At 34.7% G+C, this 27633-nt stretch overlaps 1 protein-coding gene across 1 annotated transcript in view; it reads left to right on the top strand.

Moving 5' to 3' along the window:
- The window catches only part of LOC113519897 (homeobox protein homothorax), a 409098-nt gene that overhangs the window by 24784 nt on the left and 356681 nt on the right, over positions 1-27633 (top strand). Inside the window, exons 2-3 of the mRNA XM_052900545.1 lie at positions 7115-7287; positions 16285-16426. Coding sequence (XP_052756505.1) covers positions 7115-7287; positions 16285-16426 — 315 coding nt within the window. The remainder of the gene's footprint in view (positions 1-7114; positions 7288-16284; positions 16427-27633) is intronic.

Genomic DNA, 27633 nt, shown 5'->3' with positions numbered 1-27633 from the left:
TGTACTAGCAGAATCGAGAAAAAGGTAACCAAGTATTGTTGAATTAACAAAGTAAAAAAATAATTAAATAAAAAAAACTAGTGAATTGAAATCTCCCGAGTTGGAAACACTTTTTGTATATGTTTTACGGGGAACCCCTTGATTGTATTGTACGTCATTTTAATTTTAGTTCTAAGTATTCGTTAGTGTTATGACTTTTAGGTATATATGGTCACTTGGGTGTTAGGAAGGGGGGAGGAGGTACGAAACATGGGGGGAAAGAGGGTCAAAAATCTTTAAAAATTACATTACGTTATACTTGAACGTTCTCATACTAACAAATAATGAACTAGGTGTGGGAAATACATATATAGTAATATCTAAACAAATAAATTATTCTTATTCTTATTCTATATATTTTAGTTACAATATCTGTGTACTGTTTCAATAATTAAAGTGTTAAAAGTCCAAAAAATAGTTTATTTTTATGCAACTTAGAATGGCAAACAAGCTGACGGAAAGTGGTAACCGTCGCCTATAGACATGAGTAGATTCATTTCGATTTCGCCCATATTTATCGAATATCTATATTCGAAAATGTGAGAAATTTGTTATCCAATATTATTTTTTTGGAATAACACCTGAGTCCTCAAAAATGGCAACGCGTGGGGGGTATCATGGGCGAAACAGTATACTCTGTTATGTCCATGGTACTGCTCATATCTATAGGCGACGGTTACCACTTTCCATCAGGTGGGCCGTCAGCTTGTTTGCCAATCTAAGTTGTATAAAAAAATGCTTATAATTAAGTTAAATATATTATAATAAGTTATATAAATATTATATAAAAGTTCTATTGTAACTAAAATTATATATTTTAATATATTTGTGGATATCTCCGGATGGGGGGCGCTACACTAGTGCTACGCGCGCGGGTCCGCGTACAGTTCGCGTCGTAAACTGTTTTATGCTTCCGATAAGCCGCGATCTCAACACTGAAACAATAACACTGAGTTTACCATCCGCCATTATATTTAAGTGACGCTTTATATCGTTACAGACGTACGGTACACATATGAATTGAGATTGAATTATACTATCTTTTTTTATGGATGATAACGAAATGGCAACCTGGTCGGTAACGGTATACGCTGGCGGGGCACCAGTGAGGGATGATAGGTGAGGATGAAAAGGCAGGTCAGTTAGCCCATCGTGATGTTTACACCTGGAATTCAGCGCGATGGTTTTCAAGGGGAACCACGTGTAGGTCGACCTGTTAGGGCATATTGCTAGCAATAAGACTGTTAGACCCCATTAACAAGAATCCCTTTCCCTTCTGAGACCGTGTGTTAAACCACTGTACCACAGAGGCCGCCTTCATTTATTTTGATAGTGTTTTAAACCATAAACCAGAGGGAGACTGTACAAAAGTTGATTGCTTGGGTACCTCTGTCCCATTCGTGTTTCAACCATAAAGCAGTTGTGTTTGCATGGCTGTGTTTCGGTTTGAAGAGTGGGATATGGCGTGAATTTACAGGGCACAAAGAAATAACACCTGAGGCCTCAGGAATGGCAACGCATGGGGGATATCATGGGCGAAACAGTATACTCTGTTATGTCCATGGTACTGCTCATGTCTATAGGCGACGGTTACCATTTTCCATCAAATGGGCCGTCGGCTTGTTTGCTGTTTCTGAGTTGTAAAAAAAAAATGCAATCTCGTAATACAAAACATATTTAATAACATAGATAATTTAAACATACATACAATTATACTGCGCTTTAAAATTAAATTAAATTAATAATTTTTAATAATGTATTTTACGCGATATCTTCGTTCAATTTAAATCGAATTTCATTTTTTTCTTTTACAACCCATAAAGTTGTTCTCATATTAATTTTATGACAATAAAACGTAAGTACGTAATTGTTTATTTACGAATTAAAATTTTAAATTGTTGTGTGTATTTGATATCTTTATAGATAGAAACTTTCATCGGCGGATTAAAATAACTGTTAAAATAAAATTCATGTTTATTTGTCAAAAATAATAATAAGCGATTGCTTAATCTTATCGCTAGTCTCCAGCAGACTTATGTTTAATCTTAGATAGTGGATTATAATGTGAAGCATATGTACTATGGTTGGAGTTGTGTTATATAATAACAGTATTACCCATATTCATTTTATATATATTTATTTATTTTGGCACAAATGGCCATTACAAAATTATAGTTAAATTTATTTTATTTTGTTATATAAAAATAGACAATAAGTTGTTTCTATTCACCTTTACTTAAAGGTAGTCTGGATGAGATTGCTTTAGCGATAGAAAAAAAATACAGGGTTCTAAATATATTTCATTTTCAAACGGAATCGAGATATTATTTATCTGTCATTTAGTTGCACATTGTGCCAATGACCTGCAAATACTTACATGTACATAGGTATATATAAAAAAAAAAATCAAAAAAATTGGATGAAAATAAAATGTCATTTTAAGTTTATTCCGTTTAACATGATTATTTTTATAATTTTTGCACCGATTAATTTGTTATTCTGATTCAGACATAAAGAATTATTTTAATAAATACAACCTTTTTTTGTTATAAATGTATATAAATCTTGTTTTAATCCACGCCTGTGCTCGATCAACTCACCTTCGATAGTTTAAAAAGAAAACAAAGTATTCTTTTTAATTTGTAGACAGAGCAGGTGCAAAGGTATCCCAAGAATTAAATAGTTTAATTACATTTTCCATATACAGCCATATGATTGCTGGACTCCGAGTTCCCGACATTTTGTTTTTTTTTTATCCATAGTCGTATTAAAGAAAAATGTTGCTCGTAATGCGGCGACACTATTCAGTCAAGGTTTGTTCTTTTTTCGAAATATCGATAAATATTGGTACAATCTTACATTTACACTCCGTTCATGAATTTTGTTCTAAATTTAAATCATAATTATATTTTAAAAATATCTTTCTTTTTTTTTTCTTAGGAAGAAAAGTGAACACTTTCGAAATTATTACATAGTTCTTAATCTAAGTATTGTCAATCTGACATTTTTTTAAATTTAATTATGGACAAAGACTATTAAGTGTACTGTCATTAAATAAAAATATTACATTAGACATCATATTTAAATTTATACGTTTAATCTCAATGCATTCTGGCCATTCAGCGTTTTACTCCTCACATCCAGAGCTGGCCATACACAGGTGCTTTAATGATGGGGTCTATCGATCTGCCAAAATGCCACGTCACCGTATTTGATGGCACACCCGGCTCCAAATGTAGGTATTATTATATTATACAGGGCTGTGTACATCCATAATATACAGGACGTTTGTTTGCCTACGTAGTACTATTATTTGTTTCTTTTTTATTTTTACAAATGTATCCAAATCCTAGGTATCTATATTAACCTTTATTTTTCTCTTCACGCCAAGAGTTGGCAGAGAAAACTAAGTATCTGTAAGTGAAAAAAAATCTTCGGATACCTATTATTTTTATATAGATGCTTATCTTCGGTTTCGGAGATTTTTAGACGAAGCTGCTACTTTAATTTGGGTAGTAAAATCCTGTTTCTTGCAAAGCAAAATCTATTATGGACAATTCCGCGTTCTAAATTCAAATATTTGAAGTAAATTATTTTTTGGGAGTTTACTTAAAAAAAAACAGTTACTTCTTCGATGTTCGTTTGCATTGCATTGTATAAATAAGTAGCGATTCGGTCTGACTGGCTAGATAGGCAAGGGTAGATAGAATTTTCGAAAATAAATATATATGTTAGTCTGTTTACTCTCTAGAGGTGAAAGAATTTTTTAATTTGGTCTCATAGTTTTTGATTGTATCTGTTAATACTATTAGTAACATAATCAAATCTTTTATAATAATAAAAATATAATAATAAAAAGAAGTAAGATTTCATTGTTTGTTTGTTTGTTTGTAACGGATAAACTGAAAAAATACTTAGCCGATGATAAAAATTCTTTTATTTATGGTATACACTTACATTATTAGTGAGTATTCGTGCGACGTCGGGCCGAATCGTTAGTGTTATTATAAACAAGAATCGAATCTTTCGTCTTCAAAATATTAGTTTACGATCTAACAGTTATTATGACAAATAACAGCTACGTTTCGCGTTTACCATAAACTGAGTATAATTATTGCGTTTTATTTAAATTTCCGAACGAAATGTTAATAAAGAATACGCAAAACTTTATATAATATAGACATTGTGTACCGCGTTATGAATATACATGAAGTGTTCAACTTTTTCTCTATTGTTACTCTGTTTTTAGACGTAGGCGATGCCATTTTGAACTTTATTCCGTCGCTATAAGGGTGTCGTGTGATCGTACAGGTCGCAGAGGTCGCTAGCTGTCACGGATCAAATGTTAATATGACATGTACCTAATGAATTAATGGAAATCTCTAGAAAAAAATGTGGAAATACATAAAAACAGGATACTTATAACAAAATTTGATATTAACGGAATCCGAAATAGGAAATTCGTTGTGTACCTTTTTGTACGTGTTTTGTTGCTTTATATATTTAGTATTTAATTTGGATTTAGAACAGAGGGGATTTCAAATTAAAATTTTAAATTTTTTATTCGAATCTATTTTTTTTTTATATTTTACTAAACTAGGTGTTAATTTTTTTAATAAGAATAATAATAATTCTATTTTTAAAAATAGTTCTGTCCTCGAATGTCACAATTAAACAAATTAATTCTAATCAACTAACCAATAAAATTTACTGTCATGGAATAAACTTTTATTTTTTTAAATTGCTTATTAAAATGCCAGTATTAATATATTTGAAATTATTATAAATGAATATAATAGATTATAACCTAACATAGATTCAACAGGCCAGTAATTCCGTCTACCGACCACAGATTAAACTAAAATCATAACACGAAGTATTAATTACCTGTATATATTAAATTTAATTGCCGACGAGACAAAGAACTAGGGCTGTCAAACGTTTCAAAACTAAAAGCTAAAGAAAATGCTTTAAAAGCAGTTAATTGATGGTCAATGTTGATGCCAGATAGTCATCAATGATGACTTAAGTATTTTCAATGAATATTCACCGTTTTAATACGAGCTGTTTAGGGTTCCGTCGATATCTTTATATAGTATAAAACAAACTTGCTTCCATTTTTTTTAATATAATTAATATTTACTAATATTATAAATAAGGATAAGATAGTTGAAGTGGCAATGGGTTAGTCGCACAGCTCGAATATCGACAACCGGCGGAGAAAAAAAAAAAGATTTTTGAGGGCGACCCCGTATGGGTAAACGTAGTGTAGGACGACCCCCTCACTAGATGGAGTGATGACCTTAAATATATTGCAGATAATGTATACAGGTGGCTCAGGACCTTTCCTTTTTTAGGTAGTCTAAGGTGAAGGTCTATGTTCAACAGTGGACAGAGAACGGCTGAGGTGATGACGATGAATATTACAAATGTGAATGTGAGTTTGTTTGTTTGTTACCTTATAACGTCTAAACGGCTTAACCAATCATTATGAATTTTGGCATACACGTACTATATGGGATGGAGAAGGATATAGTCTACTTTTTTATCCTGATTAATAAACATATCCGGTGACACGGATGAAGTCGGTTATTGATAGATATATAGATAATTTATTTGCATTACTTACAGTACACAAATTACAATACAAACATACACATAATACACAGTAAAAGAGATAAAAAAATTAAAAACAACAAAAAAAAAACAAAAAGCAAAATATATAATACAACTATTTCCTTATATATATATATATATATATATATATATATATATATATTTAATGGATGATCATGGAATGGTAACCCCACCCGCGCTATCGGTATACACCGGCGGGACACCAGTGAAGCATGATAGGTGAGGATGAAGCAGGTCAGTTAGCCCATCGTGACGAATTCAACAAGAATTGTTCACGATGCTTTCCAGGGGGAACCACGTGGAGGTCGACCTAATAAGACATTGCTAGCAATGGGCTGTCAAAGTCCATTGCTAACAATCCCTTTCCCCCCAAACATATACTATATTTAAGAACACATACACAACACAATTTTATAATAAGTTCATATTTATAAACTTAAAGAGCTTAAAAGAATATTTTACGGAACCCTCTCTTGTCTATGAACTCGAACTTGCTCTTAATAGAGTTTTTTTTTTGGTTTTTGAACTGCTCTAGTGTTTTAAATGTGGGTATTAAGAGTTTTGGACTTTTATTAATCCTTTTTGGGATTAATGCTTACATTTCGAGAGTTTAAAATGTATTCTGAGCAGTTCGAGAGTTTAAAATGTGCGTTAACAGAAATAAGATGGTGAAGTATTTTGTTCAATAAAAGCAAGAATTTTTAATGTTTTATAGTTCTAATACTTTATTATTGTGCAATTTGAATTTAAAATGCAAGCAAGCAGATGACCCGTCTGATGGAAAGTGGTAACCGTCACTCATAGACGTAACAGCACCATTGACATCATAGAATACGCGCTAGAATCCATAGCATTCATGGATTTATTATCATATCTTGACCTTCAAATAACTGTTTAGTTTTTTCACGAAATCCACAGTGTTTTTGATCATCTTGTGATTACTCTTAATCATCATCACCTCAGCAATTATCTGTCAACTGGTGAACATAGATCTCCCTCATAGACTGCCATATGGAACGGTCATGAGCCACCTGCTCTGTTACTCTTATCCAGTGGATATAATCCTCCTTCAATATTCTTCTCCTCTTCTTCTTCTTCCAAGTGAAGTAATCTTCTGTTTAATTTTATTAATTAGAAGACATTTCTATTTTGATGCTTCCACAGATTTTAACCGCATTTTATGGTTTGACCAGTTTCACTGTCTCAAAACATTATTCTTTAGCAATTCATAATATACATTTTAACGAAATACCTTATTTTTTACGTACACTTACATTCCTTTACTTTGGTCTTTTAGTGGTCTTTGGTCCATCTGGACTCATGCAGACTTATGGAGAGTTTTCCTATATATCCTTTAACGAGGCATCAGCTTGATTTCTATTCGCAACAGAGTCCGTGTATGTAATTATGTCTAATTGTACCTTCTGTTAATTTCCAGTACGACGAGACCCTCCACGGTGGAGGATACATGGAGGGAGGCGCGATGTACCACGAGCATAGACTGACGCACCCCCACCTCCCTCCAGTGCACTACCCCCCGCCGGCGGCGCCCGCGCACGCGCTCCCCGGCGAGCCACTAGTCCACAAGAGAGACAAGGACGCCATTTACGGGTGAGTTTGGTGGTAACGTGTGATTTTGATACTATAGATGTATGTGGCCAGTGGCTCTGAGCGTCAAAACATTGGTCCAAGCTTGGCTCCAAGTCAATCCAATTCAATAGTTTTGTTCACGACAATAGAAATAATCTGGGAGTCATGATTGGATCCACACAATCCAGGATTGTCTCCAAAATTATTTGCATCCACTTTCAATTATAGTAAGATGACAAATGTAATCAGATTCTGTAACTCACTCCAAGCTTGGTTCTAATCGAATTCAATGGCTAGACCAAGAGTCTCGGATAGCCAAGAATCTTGGGGTAATTATTGAAAACATATATGTGATGAACATTCAATGTCTATAGATTTTTTTTATACAACTTAGAATGCCAAACAAGCTGACGACCTACCTGATGGAAAGTGGTAACCATCGCCTATAGACATGAGCAGTACCATGTACATAACAGAGTATACTGTTACGCCCATGATACCCCCCATACGTTGCCTGAGGACTCAGATGTTATTCCTCTGTACCCTGTAAATTCACGGCATAACCAACCCTTCAAGCCGAAATACAGCCATGCAAACACAACTGCTTCACGGTAGAAACACGAATGAGACAGAGGTGCCTAAGCAAAAGACTTTTGTACAAAGTCTCCCTCTGGTAAAATTGAAAGCTCATCACCTCCAAACGTAGCCTGAAAAAGTACTGAACCAGCATAGTGTGGTCAATTGTTGAGAGACATTCTGTTTTCGGTTGCTTGCATGCATAGATCATATTTTTGCTGTATTCGTTGACTTCTGTTTGGTCACATATTTTGCTATTGTAAAAAAAAAAATAACGTAGGCAAGTTTAAAACTAAAGGTATCATAGATCAATCACCGCATGGCTATATTGTTTCCAAGATTATTTGCATCGGTTTTCAATTGATTACAAAGTAATCTTTAAATTTAAAAAACTTGATCCACGCCTTAATCGGACCATGGCATGGCACGTAACATTTTATCAAATAATCCGCCGTTATCACAAGTTTCTGCAGTGCTGATTGTAATATCGTGTGATATTGAGTGCGATCTGAACTGTGATCATTGCAGTGTAAATTATCGGTTACGTAATGGGATATTTGTTGTACGTGCTAATCCAAGGTCTTCGTGTGGTGACGAAGTAAGAAACCAGTGTGTTTTTTATGGGTAAAAATGGAATCGTACTCGTAAGCCTGCCTGCGTTATCGGTATACGTTAGCGAGGCACCAGTGACAGATTATAGTTGGCCCATCATGATGAATTCCCACAATGGTTTCTGGGACAAAATATTTAGAAATCGACCTGATTGTGGGTGTATTGCTAGCATTGGGACTTTTAGAATCTACTACTACTAATCCCATTTCACCAAATGTAGTGTGTTAGAAGAAAAACCGGATTAACTTACATGTATTTTAGTCGAGAATTCTCGACTAGTTTCGAGATTATCCGGAATTCCTAGTCATAGTCCGGAAGCATTCTCAATTAAAACACATTCTTACATTAAAATTACAAAACTTTTAACAATAAAACAAAGACAATCTGATACCACTTCTATTTATACTCAAGATATTATAAGAAACGACGGAGAAAACAAAGAACAATATGCCAGAGCAAGAGAAGAGACACTTAAAATTAAATCTCATAGCAAGAAGTAAAGCTGATTTGATAAATTTAGGTATATTCTACTCTTATAGAAAAAGACTTGTGCCCAACAGTGGAGCATTTATGAGATGTCAAGACGTTGAATGAAGTAAACAGTTTAATAGTAAGCGGCCACCGCATATATTAATGGTTGCAACGTCATATACATTACTCGTATCCTGATGCCTTTTGTCTGTGGGATAGTTTTTATGTTGGACGTTTTAGTTTTTACTAAGTTGCACCGAGTCTCTTTCCTAGTAGGCAGAGAGCCAAGCATCTACAGCCATATATTTGCATACCCTGTTGCAATTTGCATCTTTCTTTTTTACAAAACCAGGGGCAAACGAGCATGCGGCTCACCTGATGGCAAGTGTCTACCGCCGGTCTAATACCGGTCCGGTCTTTTTGCAGTAAAATCAGAACAGACTGGAATAAACCTTTTCGCGTCCACAATATCATTAAGGTCTCGGAACCTCGCCTCGGAACCTACATCTGATTTGAAGTTGTACCCCTTTATTGTGAGAGATGGCAGATATGAATCGTGAAGGCGCAACGTTTAGCACTTAAGCATCCATTTACCGCAATCTCAGGGTTATCAGATCAAAAGTTGTCAAGAAACTTGAAAGCGCTTCTGTTTGTTGTGCGTTGCCGGTGCGAGCGGAGAAAATGGCTGTTGGAGAAACGCTATTGCTTCAACAAGCTGCTTAGCGAGTAGAAATTATTTATGAGAATCTTTATTGATGGAATCATTATCATCATTCCTTTGTGTATTGATAACCTTCTATAAGGGTATTGCATAGATATGATGATTAGGACATAGTAAAAGGTTTTATTTAAACTTTTCTCTCTATTATAGTAGTGTATTATGTTTTGATCTGTCTTTTACAATATCCTAGAATTCAGAACAGCGATTACATTTTGTTTTTTTTTTTGTTTCTCCATTATTATTTTAATATACTTTGCCTCAAGTGGACTAAGGTTTGGATATCTGGAAAAATTTACAGAAATCACTCCATCGGGGATAACAGTCATGAAGATATAATTAAAGCAGTTCGTGCTCGCGGTACTAGGATATGATGAATGTAAAGTAGGTTTTTTTAAATTTCATACGTCACATAAATCCTTTGTGTGTACTACCTTTAATCTATGGTCACAGATAGTTGAGACATACTACGTATTAGGTTTTGATACTTGTTCTAATATATAATAAATTAGTTATATTATAATGTTATCACAAAATGTATGATAATAATGATTTAGTATTTTAGAGCAATGAAATACCCAGTATTCAATCCAATATACCTAATAATAACAAAGGAACAAGCGATAATTGTCAATTATACTTTCATCAAAGTATAATTTGATCGTATTTAATGGGTAATGAGTCTGTGACAGTAAATAATTCAATAAGTCGATATTGATAATTGAACCAATATTACAAATGCAGTTTCTTAGTTTGTTAGCCTTTAATAGTACCGATTACTTTATGTTACAAATTTAATAATCTATCGCTGCGAAGAAACATATTGACTTCAATTTATTGGTGGATTAAAAGTGATTTTTCAAGCTTCTGGGTGTGGCCAATAAGCTGACTTCATTCGCTGAAAATTAGTCTATAAAGTTATACACCATAGAGTCTATAACATCTGTGTGTAATACTCGCATGTGTCTTCATAGATGTTGCCATTAAGAAAAAATATCATTGAATTTATTATTTATGGTTAAAAATCTAATATTCCATTTTCATATTAAAGCGTAATTGTTATTCTAAGGATCAATACGATATAGATTAATGTGCTATTTTTTTTTTTATACTGGACTATTTTTTTTTTATAGTGGGATGTTTACACTAAAATATTTATTAAAAATTCTAATATTAGACATAGTTCTTTTTGATGGTTCTTTTACTTTTATGTATGTTAAAATTAATACTAATATGTGCCCGCGTCTGTGTCCGCATGAGGGGCATAAAATTTACATTATATTCTTTTCTATGCCAAAACTACGTGTATTTTAGTTTATTTTATTTTTATTTAATATGTATGTATGCCAAGTTTCGTAATGATTGATTAAGCTGTCAAAACGTAAAGAGGTAATAACATAATTAGAGAAAAATGTGAACTGAATGATGTCGAGTTGAGGTTTGATTAAGATTGTATTTCGTAATAAAAAAAAAACGGATTTTATTCGTGCGAAAATCAACTCTTTTGATTTTTTTTTATACAACTTAGAATGGCAAACAAGCTGACGGCCCACCTGATGTAAAGTGGTAACCGTCGCCTATAGACGTGAGCAGTACCATGGACATAACAGAGTGTACTGTTTCGCCCATAATACCCCCCATGCGTTGCCATTCCTGAACACTCAGATGTTATTCCTCTGTACCCTGTAAATTCACGCCATATCTCACCCTTCAAACCGAACACAGCCATGCAAACACGACTGCTTCACGATAGAAACGCGAATGGGACAGAGGTACCCAAGCAATCGACTTTTGTACAAAGTCTCTCTCTGGTAAAAACAATCCAGTTATTTTAATTTAAAAACTAAACTACTGGAGTGATTTTGATAAAATATCTATAAGACCCCTTGAAAAGTACCTCTGTTTAGATAAAAACCATCTAAATAGGTTTATAAATGACATAACTATGAAGTAACAAAAATAAAAAAAAAATACCACCGATTTGGCTTCCACCGGGAATTTCTATGAGATCATTCTGAAAGTATATTTTTTTAGATAAAAAAAAAAAAAACATCCAAATTGGTTTATAAATGAGCTAGTTATGAGGTAATAAAAATAAAGAAAAAAAAAATGGCACCGAATTGGCTATCACCGGGGTTTTTGTGTGTTGAAATCGAACGCACTCTCAAATTTTTCATATTGGTAATGACGTTTTCTTTCGATCATCGTTATCATGAATGTTACAATATTAAATTAATTAATTATCTATACTTTAAGATGTTATCTTTAATCCATTAAATGTAATCGAATCGAATTAAATTCTTAATTCATTTCTTATCTAATTGATCCGTTTACTATCTAAGCGATAGGATGCACTTTTTTTACTTTAATTTAATTTAACCGATAATAATATCAATTTAAGGGGGGAAAGGGATTGTTAGCGATGGGTCTTAACAGCCCCAATACTAGCAATGTTACTAATCAGGTCGACCTCCACGTGGTTCCCCCTGGAAACAATCGTGGTTACTTCTAGTGGAATTCATCACGATGGGCTAACTGACCTGCTTTCATCTATCACTGGTGCCCCGCCAGCATATACCGTTAGTACAAGCGAGGTTACTATAGCATTATCACCCATTAAAAAAAATATCAATTTAAAAACAAGCTGATGATCAGAAATACAGCAACATTTGTCAGTCCAATGTACTAAATAAAAACAGGTCCGGACAGTCCATACCTAGAAAATATTTCTCGTATTTATTAAGATAAAATTGTTATAAATACATAGTAATACCAGAGGGAGACTTTGTACAAAAGTCGATTGCTTAGGTACCTCTGTCCCATTAGTGTTTCAACCGTGAAGCAGTTGTGTTTGCATGGCTGTGTTTCGGTTTGAAGGGTTGGATATGGCGTGAATTTACTGGGTACTAACACCTGAGTCCTCAGGAATGGCAACGCATGGGGGGTATTATGGGCGCAACAGTATACTCAGTTATGTCCATGGTACTGCTCATGTCTATAGGCGACGGTTACCACTTTACATCAGATGGGCCGTCATCTTGTTTACCATTCTAAGTTGTATAAAAAAAAATGTATACTATATTATCTGTCCTTACTTATATTATAAATATGAAAGTGAGTTTGTTTGTTTACCTTATAGCGAATTAACGGCTTAACCAATCACTATGAAATTTGGTATACACGTAGTATATGGGATGGAGAAGGACATAGTCTATTTTCACCCCGGTTATATGGACGAAGTCATGGTTAAAAGCTAGTTATACATAAAAGGATTTATTCTAATAGACAGTCAAGATGTAGTTATCAATTTAGAGTTTTCATCAAAAAAAGATATCACGAAAATGGAAACGAGAGATAAAGTGACATGAATACAGGCGAAACCGCGGTAAACAGCGAGTGTAGGTATAATTTCTGTCTATGGTGTCCAATGGAAAGGTTACCGTCGCAAACCCATTATGCACTTCGTTGCAACTGTCGCGAAAGCAGTATTTAATGTTCAATTTATGTATATAAAACATCGCTGTTGCTTCTTAATACCTCAATAACCGTACGTGCATGAATATGTTACAGGCTGTTAACTTTAATATTGTATACAGGATGTACAAAGAGGGATATGGCAAGAAACTTTTTGCACAAAGAAAATTTTCCACAATGCAAAAATTGCTTGCTTATATCTCGGTACCACTCGTGTTTCTGGGGTTCAGCTGTTCTTTGTAGCGCTATATTTGGTTTGATGTGCGCGATCATCATCATGTTAGCCCTAAATTGTCCACTGTTAAACATAGGCTTCTCCCATAACGGTTCTATCAATAGTTGCCATGGTTAACAGGCGGGTTGGCAATCGCAGTTAGAGTTTTAACTGGTATTTTAAGAGCTGCTGTCTATCCTTTGACTATTAAGTTCCCTAAGTCTCTTACGACATTCACGGGAAAGGAAGAGATGGATCATTCTATGCTGGTAACACAAACCAAAGAGTGAGATATGGCAGTGAAATTACAGGCATAACATCTTAGTTCCCAGGTATGGCAATATATTCGGTGGCGCCCATGGTGTTATTCGTCCATAGACAAATAGGTTACCATTTACCATTATAAATTACATAAAAAAATGTTTACAGGCTGTTATCCTTAATACTATATAGGTGTGTCAGCAACGGTATAATTTTAAAATCCAATGACGATTTTATTGTTACTGAGTACATTTTAATATTAGTTTAAAATTCGAATACCTACACATTTTATCAATGAATGAATAAGTATACTTTATTTGCATTATACAATATAGGAAATAAGCAATACAATTAACAAATGTAACGATACAATTGTATAAGTTGCTGAGAGCAATCTTTTCATGAAAACTTTAAGGCAATGGACTGATTAATTTTATAGATTATTTATATTATAATCAATATTATAGACGTGTAAATCTGTAAAATTGTCTGGAAGTGTATATCTACCTACGAAATCATGTACGATTTTGTTAAAACGGTTTGAAAGATGAATTTGAATTAAATTTGCAACACTGCTTGTAATTTTAGTGTCATCACATCACATCACATCAGCCATTATCTGATTAGAGATCCAATTTTAAAGTAATTTTAGATAATTTCTAACATTCTTACTTTAATAATGATAGAATTGAGTACACTTACATTATGAACAAAATTGTTATACATTTATAATTTGTTATTTATTTGTACATTTCGGTTTTTTTTGTCGTCAAATGATTGTTATTTTGCGATGCGCAACCTATATATGAACATTATCATATTACGTTAATATTCCTGCGCAAATGTATCGAATTCAACGATCAAATTATATCGCGCGAACTAAAAATTCTCTTGCGTTTTAATGATTAAGAATTTTGCTAAACGAAAGGTTGAGATATTCAATAGACTATTTATATTACCAAGGAAGCTAACTCGCTTACAGTGAAGCCTGACGCTGTTCGCGTACTAGAGCCATAAAACTGATGGTATCTGGGTCACGTCCCCACAATCGGGATCTGATCAGATCCTAGCATAAAGGTCGCCACCACTCACTCAATTACCCTATTTAGTTTTATAATATAAAGTTGGAACATATAAAGCAGGAATTATGGAGTTACACATATCTTTTTTGCATAGGTTAATAACTTTTTTTTTTTAATATTTTACGTATGCATTGGCTATTAGTTTTTTTTTAAATAATTGCACTATTTATATGAAATGGTGCCTTTGTATTCATTATATGAATACTTATTAAAAAGTGTTTTTCTAGTACTACTACTAAAACAGTAAAAATGGAGTTCATCATCATCGTCATCATATATGCCATTAAGTGTCTATTGCAAAACATAGGCCTCTTTCATAAGGGGGGGGTTTTGCCAATAGTTATTACACTTGGCAGGCGGGTTGGTAATCACAGTTAGGCTTAGATGTTGGTTTAAGAGGGACGCTACTGCCGATCCCTCGATCATTATAGATAGATAGATAGATACTCTTTATTATTTCCTCCAAAAGATTACAATAGTAAACTTATTATAAATATAAATAATTACAAGAAATAATCACAATGAGAAAACAATGGACGGCTTTATCGCTAAGAGCGATCTCTTGCAGGCAACCTTTGGATGGGAGGATTAATTATAAACAATTTGGTGGGAGGCACGATGAAAAATTTTGTTAGTTCTAAATATGGGAGATGTGATACATATAATAATATGACTATTATCCCTACTTATTATTATATATATAATTATACATACATACACACACACATACATTAAGTACGTTTTTATTTTTTGGTTCTAAAAATGTAAAAGAATATATTTTATATTCCAATATAACAATGGATAGATAGATATTCTTTATTGTTTCCTCCAAAAGAAAGAAACAATAATAATTATATATCTATGAAGTAAGATATTTAACATTCTATGAGTAGTTTTTAATCTAGTCTAGAGAAATTAATATAGTAAATTATATTACAAATCTGCCAATTGGTCCATATTCTCACAGTAATATATTATAAATTCCCTTAAATTAGTACTCTGCGTTCTAAAATGGTCACTTTCATGGTTCTTAGTAGTATTTTAAAACGACTCACGACATCAAATTATGAAATTTTGTTTAGTGTAAATGTGCCAAGATCATTTTATGAGTCTTCTGAGAATATTCTGACATTGCTGCTTGTTGCACTCGCTGTATTGTATGTTCAAGCTAAACTTATTTAGTTATGATTTAAGCTCTTATTTCATGCTTTATGCATTATAAGGCTCGTATAGATTACAACCTATATATATATATATATATATATATATATATATATATATATATATATATATATAAAATAAAATTTTTGGAATATGGGGTATATTGCAAATCAGTTCGACTTCCACGCGGTTTTATTTTTGGAAAATAATGTAATGAATTCGTCACTATAGTTGTTGATCAACTGACCCGCTGATACCTCACTGGTGCCCCGCCAGTGTATACCGATAGCGCAGGTGACATTACCATTCCATCTATTAGTTGTAAAATTTAAATATTATAAATAACAGCCATCGTGGTCCACTCAGTACAATTTATGGAGAACTGGAGATGTCCTTAATGTTGTTGTTGTAAATTGGCTATAAGAATAATCCATAATAATGTGTTGCAGGCATCCTCTGTTCCCCCTTCTCGCCCTGATCTTCGAGAAGTGCGAGCTGGCGACGTGTACGCCGCGGGACCCCGGGGTGGCCGGCGGTGATGTCTGCTCCTCAGAGTCCTTTAACGAAGATATCGCAGTTTTCAGTAAACAGGTAATTTGTTGCACAAAATTTATTGCACAGTATGATTAGTACATATGGCCTAAACTTTGAGCAGGAAATATACAAGGTGAATAGTCGTTAGCTATTATACATATATAGATAGTGTTATAGCAGAGAAACTGAACATTTTCACCAAAGAAACGCGAATAAAAAGACACGCTGCATTCTACTGTTTTAGTATGAGGGGCTCAAAAATTTTTGTCAGATTTGAATTCAAGATTCACAAAATTTTTGTACTTATATATTCATTGTACAGTATATATTCTTAGTTTTACATTAATTTTAATTCTACAAAAACTGCACAAAAAATATAAATTATATCTTTAGACAATTTATATGATTATGTTTCTATACAACATTTTATAATAAAGCCAAACAATAAAACAATGGCATTAAATATGCGTATGCGATTTTAATTCTATTTTTAAAACAAACTGTGCAACAGTTACAAACTGTCTGAGCTTGCACATAACAATTTAGTAATAAAATGACACAACAATATTATTCGGAATTTAAATTAATTCCAAAAGCTATATAGTCAGAACTATAAAATTTTGAATTTAGAATCGAACACACATTGTCGCTGTTTAGTTTATAATTTGTAGTTGCCATATTATACTAGATACTTACAAAGTTAGCGGACAGCGCAATGAGATGCCAAATTGCACTTTAGTTAGCCGTGCACACAATATTTGCGATGATACATTTTATATGTCATCAATGACAAGAATATGGCATGTGGCCTACATACTAGCTTTTATCCGCGACTTCATCCGCGAAACGAGGGTATATTGATTTACTGGGCTAAAAAGTACCGTATTCAAATAATACGTGCATATCAAATTTCACGACGATTGATTGGTTATAAACCATGTGGTAACAACTAAATTTAATTTTGATACAATTTTTACGAGACCAATCCGTAAGTATATCTTTTTAGTTAAGAATTTTCCAAATGAGTATATAACTGACGGAGTTATGAGGTATCAAACACAAAAAATACAACCGAATCGACAACCTCTATTTTTGAAGTCGGTTGAAAATTGTACGCGATCTGCAATAAAAAGGAAATTTTAAATGCTAACGACTAACTAAAATACAACACGCGTTACTATTCAATCGGCATCTCTTTAAATAAATCCAATTAAATAACCGCTAGTAACTAAAACCAATTCGGAAAGAGTCCAAAAAGTTCGTCGCGGCCGTAATAAAAATCCATACTTTCCCAATTCCATACCATACACAAAACCCATTCAACGCCACACGAAAATTACACTCGAAAGAGAGAATGCCGGACGGAATAACTTTGTACGAACGCACCTGCTTCCATTGCCCATCAGAATTAAAAAGTGAAAAAAGCGCGCGAACTCATTCGGATATTAAAATGTCGCGCACAACATGGCGGCTCGTAAATCAGTAGCAGCAATTTCTTCGGTATAATGCTTTAATAACTATAAAGTGTAATTAGTAACGGGAAATTCTGCGTCGATTCGATTGTGGTTTATCGATTATTTACGCGTTTTTCCGTCTAGCCATTTGTACTGTATTATGTATTCGATTCGAGCGAGATTGATTGTTGTAGCCAAATTCGGTCGTATTGTGAATTAACTCGGATATCAGCGGATAACAATTGATTCGATGCGTTTTTATTAGTTTTATATGCAACGATAAGAGCAAAGTATTTGAGATTTCGTGTAAAATTTATTCTATTTACTAGAACCAATTAACTACAAGTATAGATAAATAAATAGTTATAGATTTCCGAAAAGTTTGAAGACGAAAGATAACAACTATTCATATAAAACAAAATCTTTAAGCTGCTAATTGAACAAAAAATGCCCTTTTTGCTAAAACTATGCGGCAATTCTTGGAAGGTTGTCTCTCATCCATAAAAAAAAGTTTCTGGTGATAATATAGAAACGAGAGTCCATTATAAGAAAGTACCATCAAAATACAGCTTTTAACCAATATTTCATTACGTGGTTGCCGGTAATAACATGACAAGCCGAATCGACATAGTAACACCTATTATTTGGACTACAAAAAAGACTTCATAAATGGAGTCATTTTATAACAATTCGCCCCGTAAAACAGGTAATCTGTATACAAACCGACAATCAAGGACCATGTAATTTATTTTATAAATTTATAATACCGCAATTTCTTTGTGGGTTTTCTTTTTTTTAACAATAGGAACAATAAGCGTTGACATGTTGCGGTAGTATGCAATTTAAAAAAAAAACACGACGTCTTCGGCACGTCACAGAAGTGGAATAATAAAATATTGGTTAGTCAAATTGCCGGAAATGACTACACAGACGTGCCAACAATAAAATTTCCCTTTATAAAATGCTTTATTGACATTATTGATAACTTATCAGTCAAAGACTTCATATTATGGTAATTATTGAAATTAAACTTTATTTATAGCCGCAATATTGTAAGTAGACGTGACCTTAGGGACCCGACTCAGATAACTCAGAATAGATAGATAACTTGTTAGTGTCATGGAACTGACCACTCTCTTATTTATATGCCACATTTACATTGACTTAGGTTTTATGACATAATATATTTTATATTATAAACAATGCAATCTTTGAAAGAATAAAAGTAACATTTCTAAATATAAATTATAAAATCATTACTGGCTGACAGGTAACCGATAGTGTGGTAAAAATTATCGCTCGCAGATTACATAGTAAAATGTCACATTTATCATGTGTTTGGACATGTAACTCGTACGGACGCTAATCGGTTTGTTTTAATTACTCCAATAAAACGTTTATCGGTAGCAGTAGCACGTGAAATCGCCACAAAAAGAGATAAAAATTAGGCCCTCCCGCTCTAACACTGTTAATAAGTGACGTCCATAATTCATCGCCAAACGAAATAAATCATAAACGGTAAAGTGTTTATTTTCAACGTACTTAATATGTTATAAATTTATTTAAGTGGCATGCGGTACGATTGTGGAGTGAGTGATTGATATAGTGCTCTCTCTGTGGCGAATGATCGGTTTAGTTGTGATACTGTCATCCTTTACTGTCATCGATACAAGCGGTGCGTCACTGGACGCTGCGTAGTAATGCGATCGAGTGACTCGTTCAAGTATTCGAGTGCGTTGACACTCGATGAATTAGTTCGCTATTTTACAGCCGCTAATGGTGTTTAGCATTTTTTATATCGAAACATATTAATGGACGAGGTTGTTGTACTCTGCGAGTGTTTCTGATATGTGGTAACAATGTTGTAGTGTTGTATTTTATCTATACTTCTCACATCGTGTTCGATTTTTCTGTAAAATCTATTGTTCGTGTAGACATATCAATGGAGTATACAAGAAGCGTAACGAGTCAATCGATTCGATTAGTAAAAGTATAACAATCCGACTAGTTTTTACTGGATAGATAGGATGATTGCTTAGCACAACTGTAACTTAAAATTATCTATAATAAAACTGTAATATAAAAGTTTAATGATTGTAAAAGAGAAAAGTAAAAAAGTAATCACAATTATGTTTAATTATATATGAAGCATGAATTGTTGGTATAGCGGCGTAGAAAAAGGTAATAATTGCAAGAATGTTAATTGAAGACCGTTGCAAGAATAGACGGTGTCAGTAGCTGTTGATGTTTTTACCACTGTTGACTGTTGTAATGACTTTGATGTTTGCGTACAAGTTAACATTACTTTTTCAAGAGATTGCAAACTTTTTCATCAAGGTTACACTGCAAATCATGGCCTCGAATATTTGTTATTTAAGCTCGAATAAATCCTCGATAACTTTAATAATAGAAAGTTCTTTGTACGTTTAGTGATAAAGCTTATAATTCTCAATGCTATTTACGTTAGTACTGCAAACACTTTATTATAATAAATTGTCCAGCGAAGTATGTTTTTGCAATTATATTCAATTGCTTCATTCCGTCTGCGAGTGCAATATTCCGTATCTCCTGCGTGTTCGATGCAATGAACTGAACTCGTGAGCACGTTACGGTATTATGCTCGTTGCACTCTTTTTAGAACAGTTCACACAAAATAGATATTCTCACAGTCATTAAGAACTGATAACTTTACCAGCCGCGCACTGGTTGGTGTCTGATTGCAATTATTTTCTTGATTGGATTCCTATTTACATGCAGTAAAACCATTCGGTATCTCAATGGAACCAATAAAGGCCAATAAACTTTGATATCGTTCCAATTTCAAATTTCCATAATTCCTAATATTTTCTTAATTTAAAATTAATTTATTTACTTACCTATCTAGAATCGTAGCGTTTATATTGGGATATATAATTGAAACGTTTACAGTACTGCCAATAAGGAACAGTGGTGCTCAGCTGTATTTATGTATGTACTATTAAAACGCGATATATAAATAAGTCAGCGGAACCATGAAGTATTCAGAACGTGTTTCCCTAACATTTAATCACTAGTCATAATTACATGGAGTGAGTAACGCCGGAGAAAAAAGTAGTCTCAATGCATGAGCGCACGCACGTCGAGTTGATCTACTCGCAGATATCTCGTGACTTAAATCGTTTTACTCAGGATTGTTATTTACCTTAGTAATAGTTGTGTAGTCGAGTATGAATCAGTTAATTTGTAACCACAAATCCAACGTTTTTTGACTCTAATGCCATTTGCAAAGAATGACGTGAAAAGGACTCTCTACGAACTGACAAAGACACGCTTTGTGTATCACACGTGGATACATCAGTATCATTCGAGATTGTATATTTGTTTACATCTGTCCAAGTTACGTTTGATACAATAATTGTCAATTGTCATGGGGATTTGAACGCGCAATTTAACTTCTTTGTCGCCGTGATCCAATTCAGCGTTTCGCGCCGAAATAATATAAATAATGGCGGATCAATCTGTGAACGTTTCGCGCAGCTGCGTCAGCGCACTGCACAATATTCATTAGCCGCGCGCGCTAGAGTGGAACCGCGATACGATACGTTTTTTGTCTCTCGCTCGCACGCAGCACTTGCATTTTTTTTCGTCGATGCATCGGCGATTTCGTTTTATCGTCCCCATCGAGTGGTTTTTGCCGTTTGGAATTCCTTACGCATCTTGTTTCGGGCTCGTTTGTGGATAAAATTGTACTGTGGATAAATCCAATTTCTCTTAGAGTTACGTGGGAAAGCAGAGGAAATGTCGCAGCAACTGTATTCATTCGACCATGCTGAATTAAAGTTTACAGTTTTAATACATTATATTGTATACAGGGTGATAAATATTTGACGTCATTCCAAGAGTACTTCGATTGATGCTTTTAAAATAATTATGCAAAAATATAATCTAAAAATATAGCGTTAAAAATGTAATTGCTCTTCATTATTTGCGACCTTCAAGCGCAATTAAGGCTAATGAAATCTCGTCATGACAACAATATAATTGATGAGTTATTCAATCGCACAGACCATCACCACGCAGTCCATTAACGGTTTAATGACAATAAAAATTCTTGTTACTAACATCTGTCAAAGTTAACTTTCACTTTTCAAGTTATTGGTGTGAGTCTCGTACGTTAGCATACTGAGAACTGTGCATTGGCCCAAGATTTGGCTCAGATCTGTATGGTATGTGTATGGGAATTGACGTAAACCTTAAGCCTGGTTGCACCATGCGATAGCGTGCGCCACTCAATTAGTGGCTGACACGCCGTGCTGTTCGACTCGCGTCGCTTTTTTGTCCCCTTAGAACCGCATTAATATGCCGATGAACTAAACATCACGCCTATAATGTCACAAAGTTATTACTCTATCTAATGGACGCCGGTACAAGGTTATTGCGAACGGACATGAATTAATGATTTTGCTCCGGAAAAAAATTAGACATAATTAATAAGGGACCGATACAGGAATATGTTAGGATACAAAAATGAGATACGACTGCAAAAATATAAGCATTAAAGTTTCCTCTTCCATTCCTGTGGGTGTCGTAAGAGGCGAGTAAGAGAACTGAATGGTCGAGGGATGGGCAGCAGCGTCCCTCTTAAAATATCCCCAAAAGCCTAACTGCGGTTGCTATCCCGGCTGCCAAGCGTGACAATTAATAGCAAATCCCCCTTTCCTTTCTCGTGGGTGTCGTAATAGGCGACTAAGGCAACTTAATGTTCGAGGGATGGGCAGCAGTGTCTTTCTTGAAACATCACCAAAGCTTGACTGCGGTTGCTAACCCGCCGGCCAAGAATGGCAACTACTGGCAAATCCTTTTTATATTAACCGGGAGGCTTATGTTCTATAGTCGACAATCAACAGCTGATATGATGATAACGATGATGAGTCATTAAAATAGGGTATATTGATAGCAATAAGGCTGTTTTTTTTTATACAACTTAGAATGGCGAACAAGCTGATGGAAAGCTGATGGAAAGTGGTAACCGTCGCCTATAGACATGAACACTACCATGGACATAACAGAGTTTACTGTTTCGCCCACGATACCCCCCCATGCGCTGCCATTCCTGAGGACTCAGGTGTTATTCCTCTGTACCCAGTAAATTCACGCCGTATCCCACCCTTCAAAGCGAAACACAGTCATGCAAACACAACTGCTTCACGGTAGAAACACGAATGGGACAGAGGTACCCAAGCACTCGACTTTTGTACAAAGTCTCCCTCTGGTAAAATAACTGTTAGATCCCTATTACTGGCAATTCCCTCCTTTATAGCTGCCTCTAGAAGTAGTGGTATTCCACTAGCATAACTTAGAAACTGGTATAGGTGTGTTCTATCAGAATCAATAATATAGGCTAAAGACTTAGTAATCATGACACAGATTAGTCAGCACTACAGATGAGTAGCACTGAATGTAAAGTACCCTGGGCATCAAAGAGTTTTCTAGTATTTTTGAGGCAGTTTGTTTTTGTAGGTGATATTTACCACATTTCATCAGATAAGCCTTTTGTTCGCTTTTTCAAATTGCATAAAAACACAGTCGAAATCTTGGTCTACAAACTTCAAATTATGCGGGTTTTCTAAAACGACCGAAGTAAACATTCGGAAAGAATCTGAAAATTGTCAAGGAAACGAAAAACTAAATTGCGCGGGAAAAGCCACAGAAAATGGCCAGTTGAGTGCAATAAATGAATTCGATTTTCAAACTTGTAACGATTTCGAACTTAGAACGAATGGCCTCCGCCGTTTTTGGCGGGCTTGCTCGTCGCGCTCCGACCACCCGCAAAAACTGGAGAGACCGCGCCGGCCTAGTGGTATGGTGGTTTTTGCGCCCGCGTCAGAAGATGCGATAAAAATGGACGCCAAATGAGTATTAATTCGCACCGGTTAATAATGACATAAATACACTAGGTGCGCGCTTCCAATGTACAGGGTGTTACGTGTTAATCTTACACCCTTATTCATAAAAACTAAATATACTTCAAATATATTTTAGTTATTAAATTATTTTGTCATTTTCTTTCAAATTGGGAATGCAGCATAAAAGAACGAGACAAAACAGTTAGCCGAAATAAGTTTATGAGACTTATCGTTTTTATAAATAAGCACGTTAGTTTATACATAAATATTATAAAAAGACAAGATTTTCTTTTTTATATGTTTGTTTCTAATGCATAAACTCAAAAACTACTTAATCGATTTTAAAAATTCTATCACCTATAGAAAGCTACATTAACAGTAAATAACATAAAAATATATAATATTAAAAAAAAAATTATATCTCTACAAATGTTACAACAATGTAACTCAAAGTATTAAAAATTTGTCAAATAATAATAAACTTATCGTTCTATGTGCCGTGCGAAGTCGGGGCGGATTACTAGTAATGAATATGATTACAGTAGAGTTTTTATGTTGTTGGAATTGGTAAACAAGTTGACAGTCCACCTGATTGGAAAATGGTAACTGTCGACATGAAAGACTGAAGCAAAATTTGTTACATATAAATATTTTTTTTTTAAAGTACGCCGCTGACTAATTGCTGGCATGATAAAAAAATAGTGTTCCAAATTTGACAAATTTGTACAAAAGTCGATTGCTTGGGTACCTCTGTCCCATTCGTATTTCTACCGTGAAGCAGCTGTGTTTGCATGACTGTGTTTCGCTTTGAAGGGTGGGATTTGGCGTGAATTTACTGGGTACAGAGGAATAACACCTGAGTCCTCAGGAATGGCAACGCATGGGGGATATCATGGGCGAAACAGTATACTCTGTTATGTCCACGGTACTACTCATGTCTATAGGCGACGGTTACCACTTTCCATCAGGTGGGCCGTCAGCTTGTTTGCCATTCTAAGTTGCATAAAAAGAATCTATATCTTTTTCTGTTCGCCGTGTGGTCCTGGCGTAGAACCACCCCTTCCTTTCCCGTGGGTGTCGTTAGAGGCGACTTCGGGAACTTACAGTTGAGGGTAGTAACGCCCCTTTTAAAACATCACCAAAAGCCTAACTGCGGTTGCCAACACTCCTGCTAAGCGTGGCAACTATTGACAAAGCTCCTCTTTATGGGAGTGGCTTATGTCCAGCAGTGGACTGTTAACGACTGATATATTAAAGGATTTGCGATACTACAAATAATAATAATAATAAAAGAAAGATCAAAATACAGCATCCGCCTGTATACGTGTCGCTAATGGCTCCAGCCACATTCACAGCGACACGTCTGCTCCTGCAGATTCCAGCGCACTCTATACGTCATTTCGTTCCCATTTGGAACGCGACCGGAGATTCCCGATTTGTCGGAAAAGGAATTTTTATAATTAACACCCTGTATTTTATTAATTATATTTTTTTTTCTTTATCAAACATGGCCGCGGCTGTATCATCGTAGATGAAGCATGTTATAATTTGTATTGTAAATGAAAGACTATTTTTAACTGAGTTTAAAAAGGTGATTCCCAATTCGAGTGTTTTTTTTTTATAAGTTTGTTACCTCATAACTCCGTTAGTTGTAGACTGATTTGGAAAATTCTTTTTTTATATGAAAGGATATACTCTTAGATTGGTCCCGTAGAAATTGTATCAAAATCGGTACAGTAGTTTAGTTTTTTGATCAAAATAACTGGGTTTATCACAACTGAAGTGTTTTTTTTTGTGGGACACAATCTTTAATTGTTAGAGTTGGGATCTTAAAATGGTGTTTCGTTTTTAAAATATAATTTTAACATAAAAAAAATAAGATTTTTTTTAATCAATTGAATAAACACAATTTTTGGTTTTGTTTTAAACTTACTAGTATTTTCTCCCAACTTTGTCTATACTCCGACGCATAACAAGATACTATTCAGGTGTCGTGCACCTTTCTATTAGCGAAATATTATTAACTAACTTCAAAAGGAGACTTCAGTTGTGACAAAATCAGGTTTTTTGATTTAAAACTTAAACTACTGAATTAATTTTGATAAAAATTCTGTGGGATCAATCTATAAGTATATCCTTTTCACCAGAGGGAGACTTTGTACAAAAGTCGATTGCTTGGGTACCTCTGTCCCATTCGTGTTTCAACCGTGAAGCAGTTGTGTTTGCATGACTGTATTTCGGTTTGAAGGGTCGGATATGGCGTGAATTTACTGGGTACAGAGGAATAACACCTGAGTCCTCAGGAATGGCAACGCATGGGGGGTATCATGGGCGAAACAGTATACACTGTTATGTCCATGGTACTGCTCATGTCTATAGGCGACGGTTACCACTTTCCATCAGGTGGGCCATCAGCTTGTTTGCTATTCTAAGTTGTATAAAAAAAGATGAAAAAAGAATTTTCCAGATCGTAAACCGATCTGGAAAATTCTTTTTTCACCTTTTTTTGACTGACGGAAAATAGAATCGAATTAAGAGTCACCTTCTTTCTGAAGTCGATTGAAAATAATAAATCAAGGGTATTAATTAAAGAATGAAACTGCTACCTTGATACGAGAATTCGCTTAAAACCATTAAAACCGCCACCCATCGATCGTTTAACGTATACGTATAAAGTCTAAGTAAAAAAAAACTCTCATTATGTATTTGACAGCAGGGCTAGCGCCCCTGCACCGACGTCCACTGTATCTTGACCCGCCACCCCCTAACAGACGGTAAAAAAACCATATCTACTTCATACTTCGACAGGTCACGATATATTGGCCTTTATTGTGTACTGACCAGTATAGTTTGAGCTCTCGCGACGGATGTCTCGTAGGAGTTTGGGGGTCGAGTTGGAATCCGGTGTAAATAAGGGTAGGTTGGGGTCGAAAGGGCGGAGGGAGGGGGTGGCCAGTCAGAAGCAGCTGACGTGGATTAGAGGGTGTTTTACCTACAAACATAGGGTAGGTTGGATGCGTGTAGGTTTTTCGGGTATACCTATTTTTGGAATACCTACAGATGGACAGAATGATATCCTTTATAATTATTAACAAATATAAGTGAATGAAAAATTTATGTTTAACCAAAACTGCTGGGGATGGAACCAAAATTTTTATATGGGCTCAATCATTATCATTTCAGCCAATACCCGTCCACTGCTGGACATAAGCCTTCCCCACAGACTGCCATAAAGAACGGTCCTGAGCCACCTGCATCCATTGACTCCATGCAACGCATTTCAGGTCGTCACTCCATACAGTGGAGAGTCGAACTACACTGCGATTACCCGTACGAGGTCGCCACTTGGGTATATACATCACACATATTAATATAGGAGATTATTAGAAACGGATTATCGAAATCCCCATGGGTTTTTTTATGTAACATAGAATGGCAAACAAGCTGACGGCCCACCTGATGGAATGTGTATATTTCAATCTGTATTTATGTTACTGTATTTCACTTGAATTATTCACTTGTCATTGTATATTTTTATTTATGGTGCAATAAAAAGTTAGATAAATAAATAAGTTTTTGTGTAAATTAATTAAAGTGTGATAATCGTTATCAAATTGGAAAAAATATGCCGACTGCTAGTTTTACGGGCATGTACTGTGTAATATGACACTGAGTTAGAAAAAAAATAAGACATATATTTAGCTAGCCGTGCGAAGCCGGGGCGCGTTGCTATATAACGCACGAGTGAGAGCAACAAAGATGGAATCCTGTTCCATTTTTAAAAAAACTATTTAGAATCTTAGCGAACGGTTATATTAATACCCTCTTAGTTACAAATAAAAAATATTAATCCCAATCATGAATAGAAATAAAGCAAACATTATAATCCGGCATGTGAATGCGAACGGACCGACAAAACAATATT

Source organism: Galleria mellonella, unplaced genomic scaffold (genome assembly GCF_026898425.1).
Source record: "Galleria mellonella isolate WM207_F2 unplaced genomic scaffold, CSIRO_AGI_GalMel_v1 utg65, whole genome shotgun sequence".
Lineage (NCBI taxonomy): Eukaryota > Metazoa > Arthropoda > Insecta > Lepidoptera > Pyralidae > Galleria > Galleria mellonella.
The sequence above is the reverse complement of the archived record's forward strand: the minus strand, read 5'-3'. Positions and strand labels throughout refer to the sequence as shown.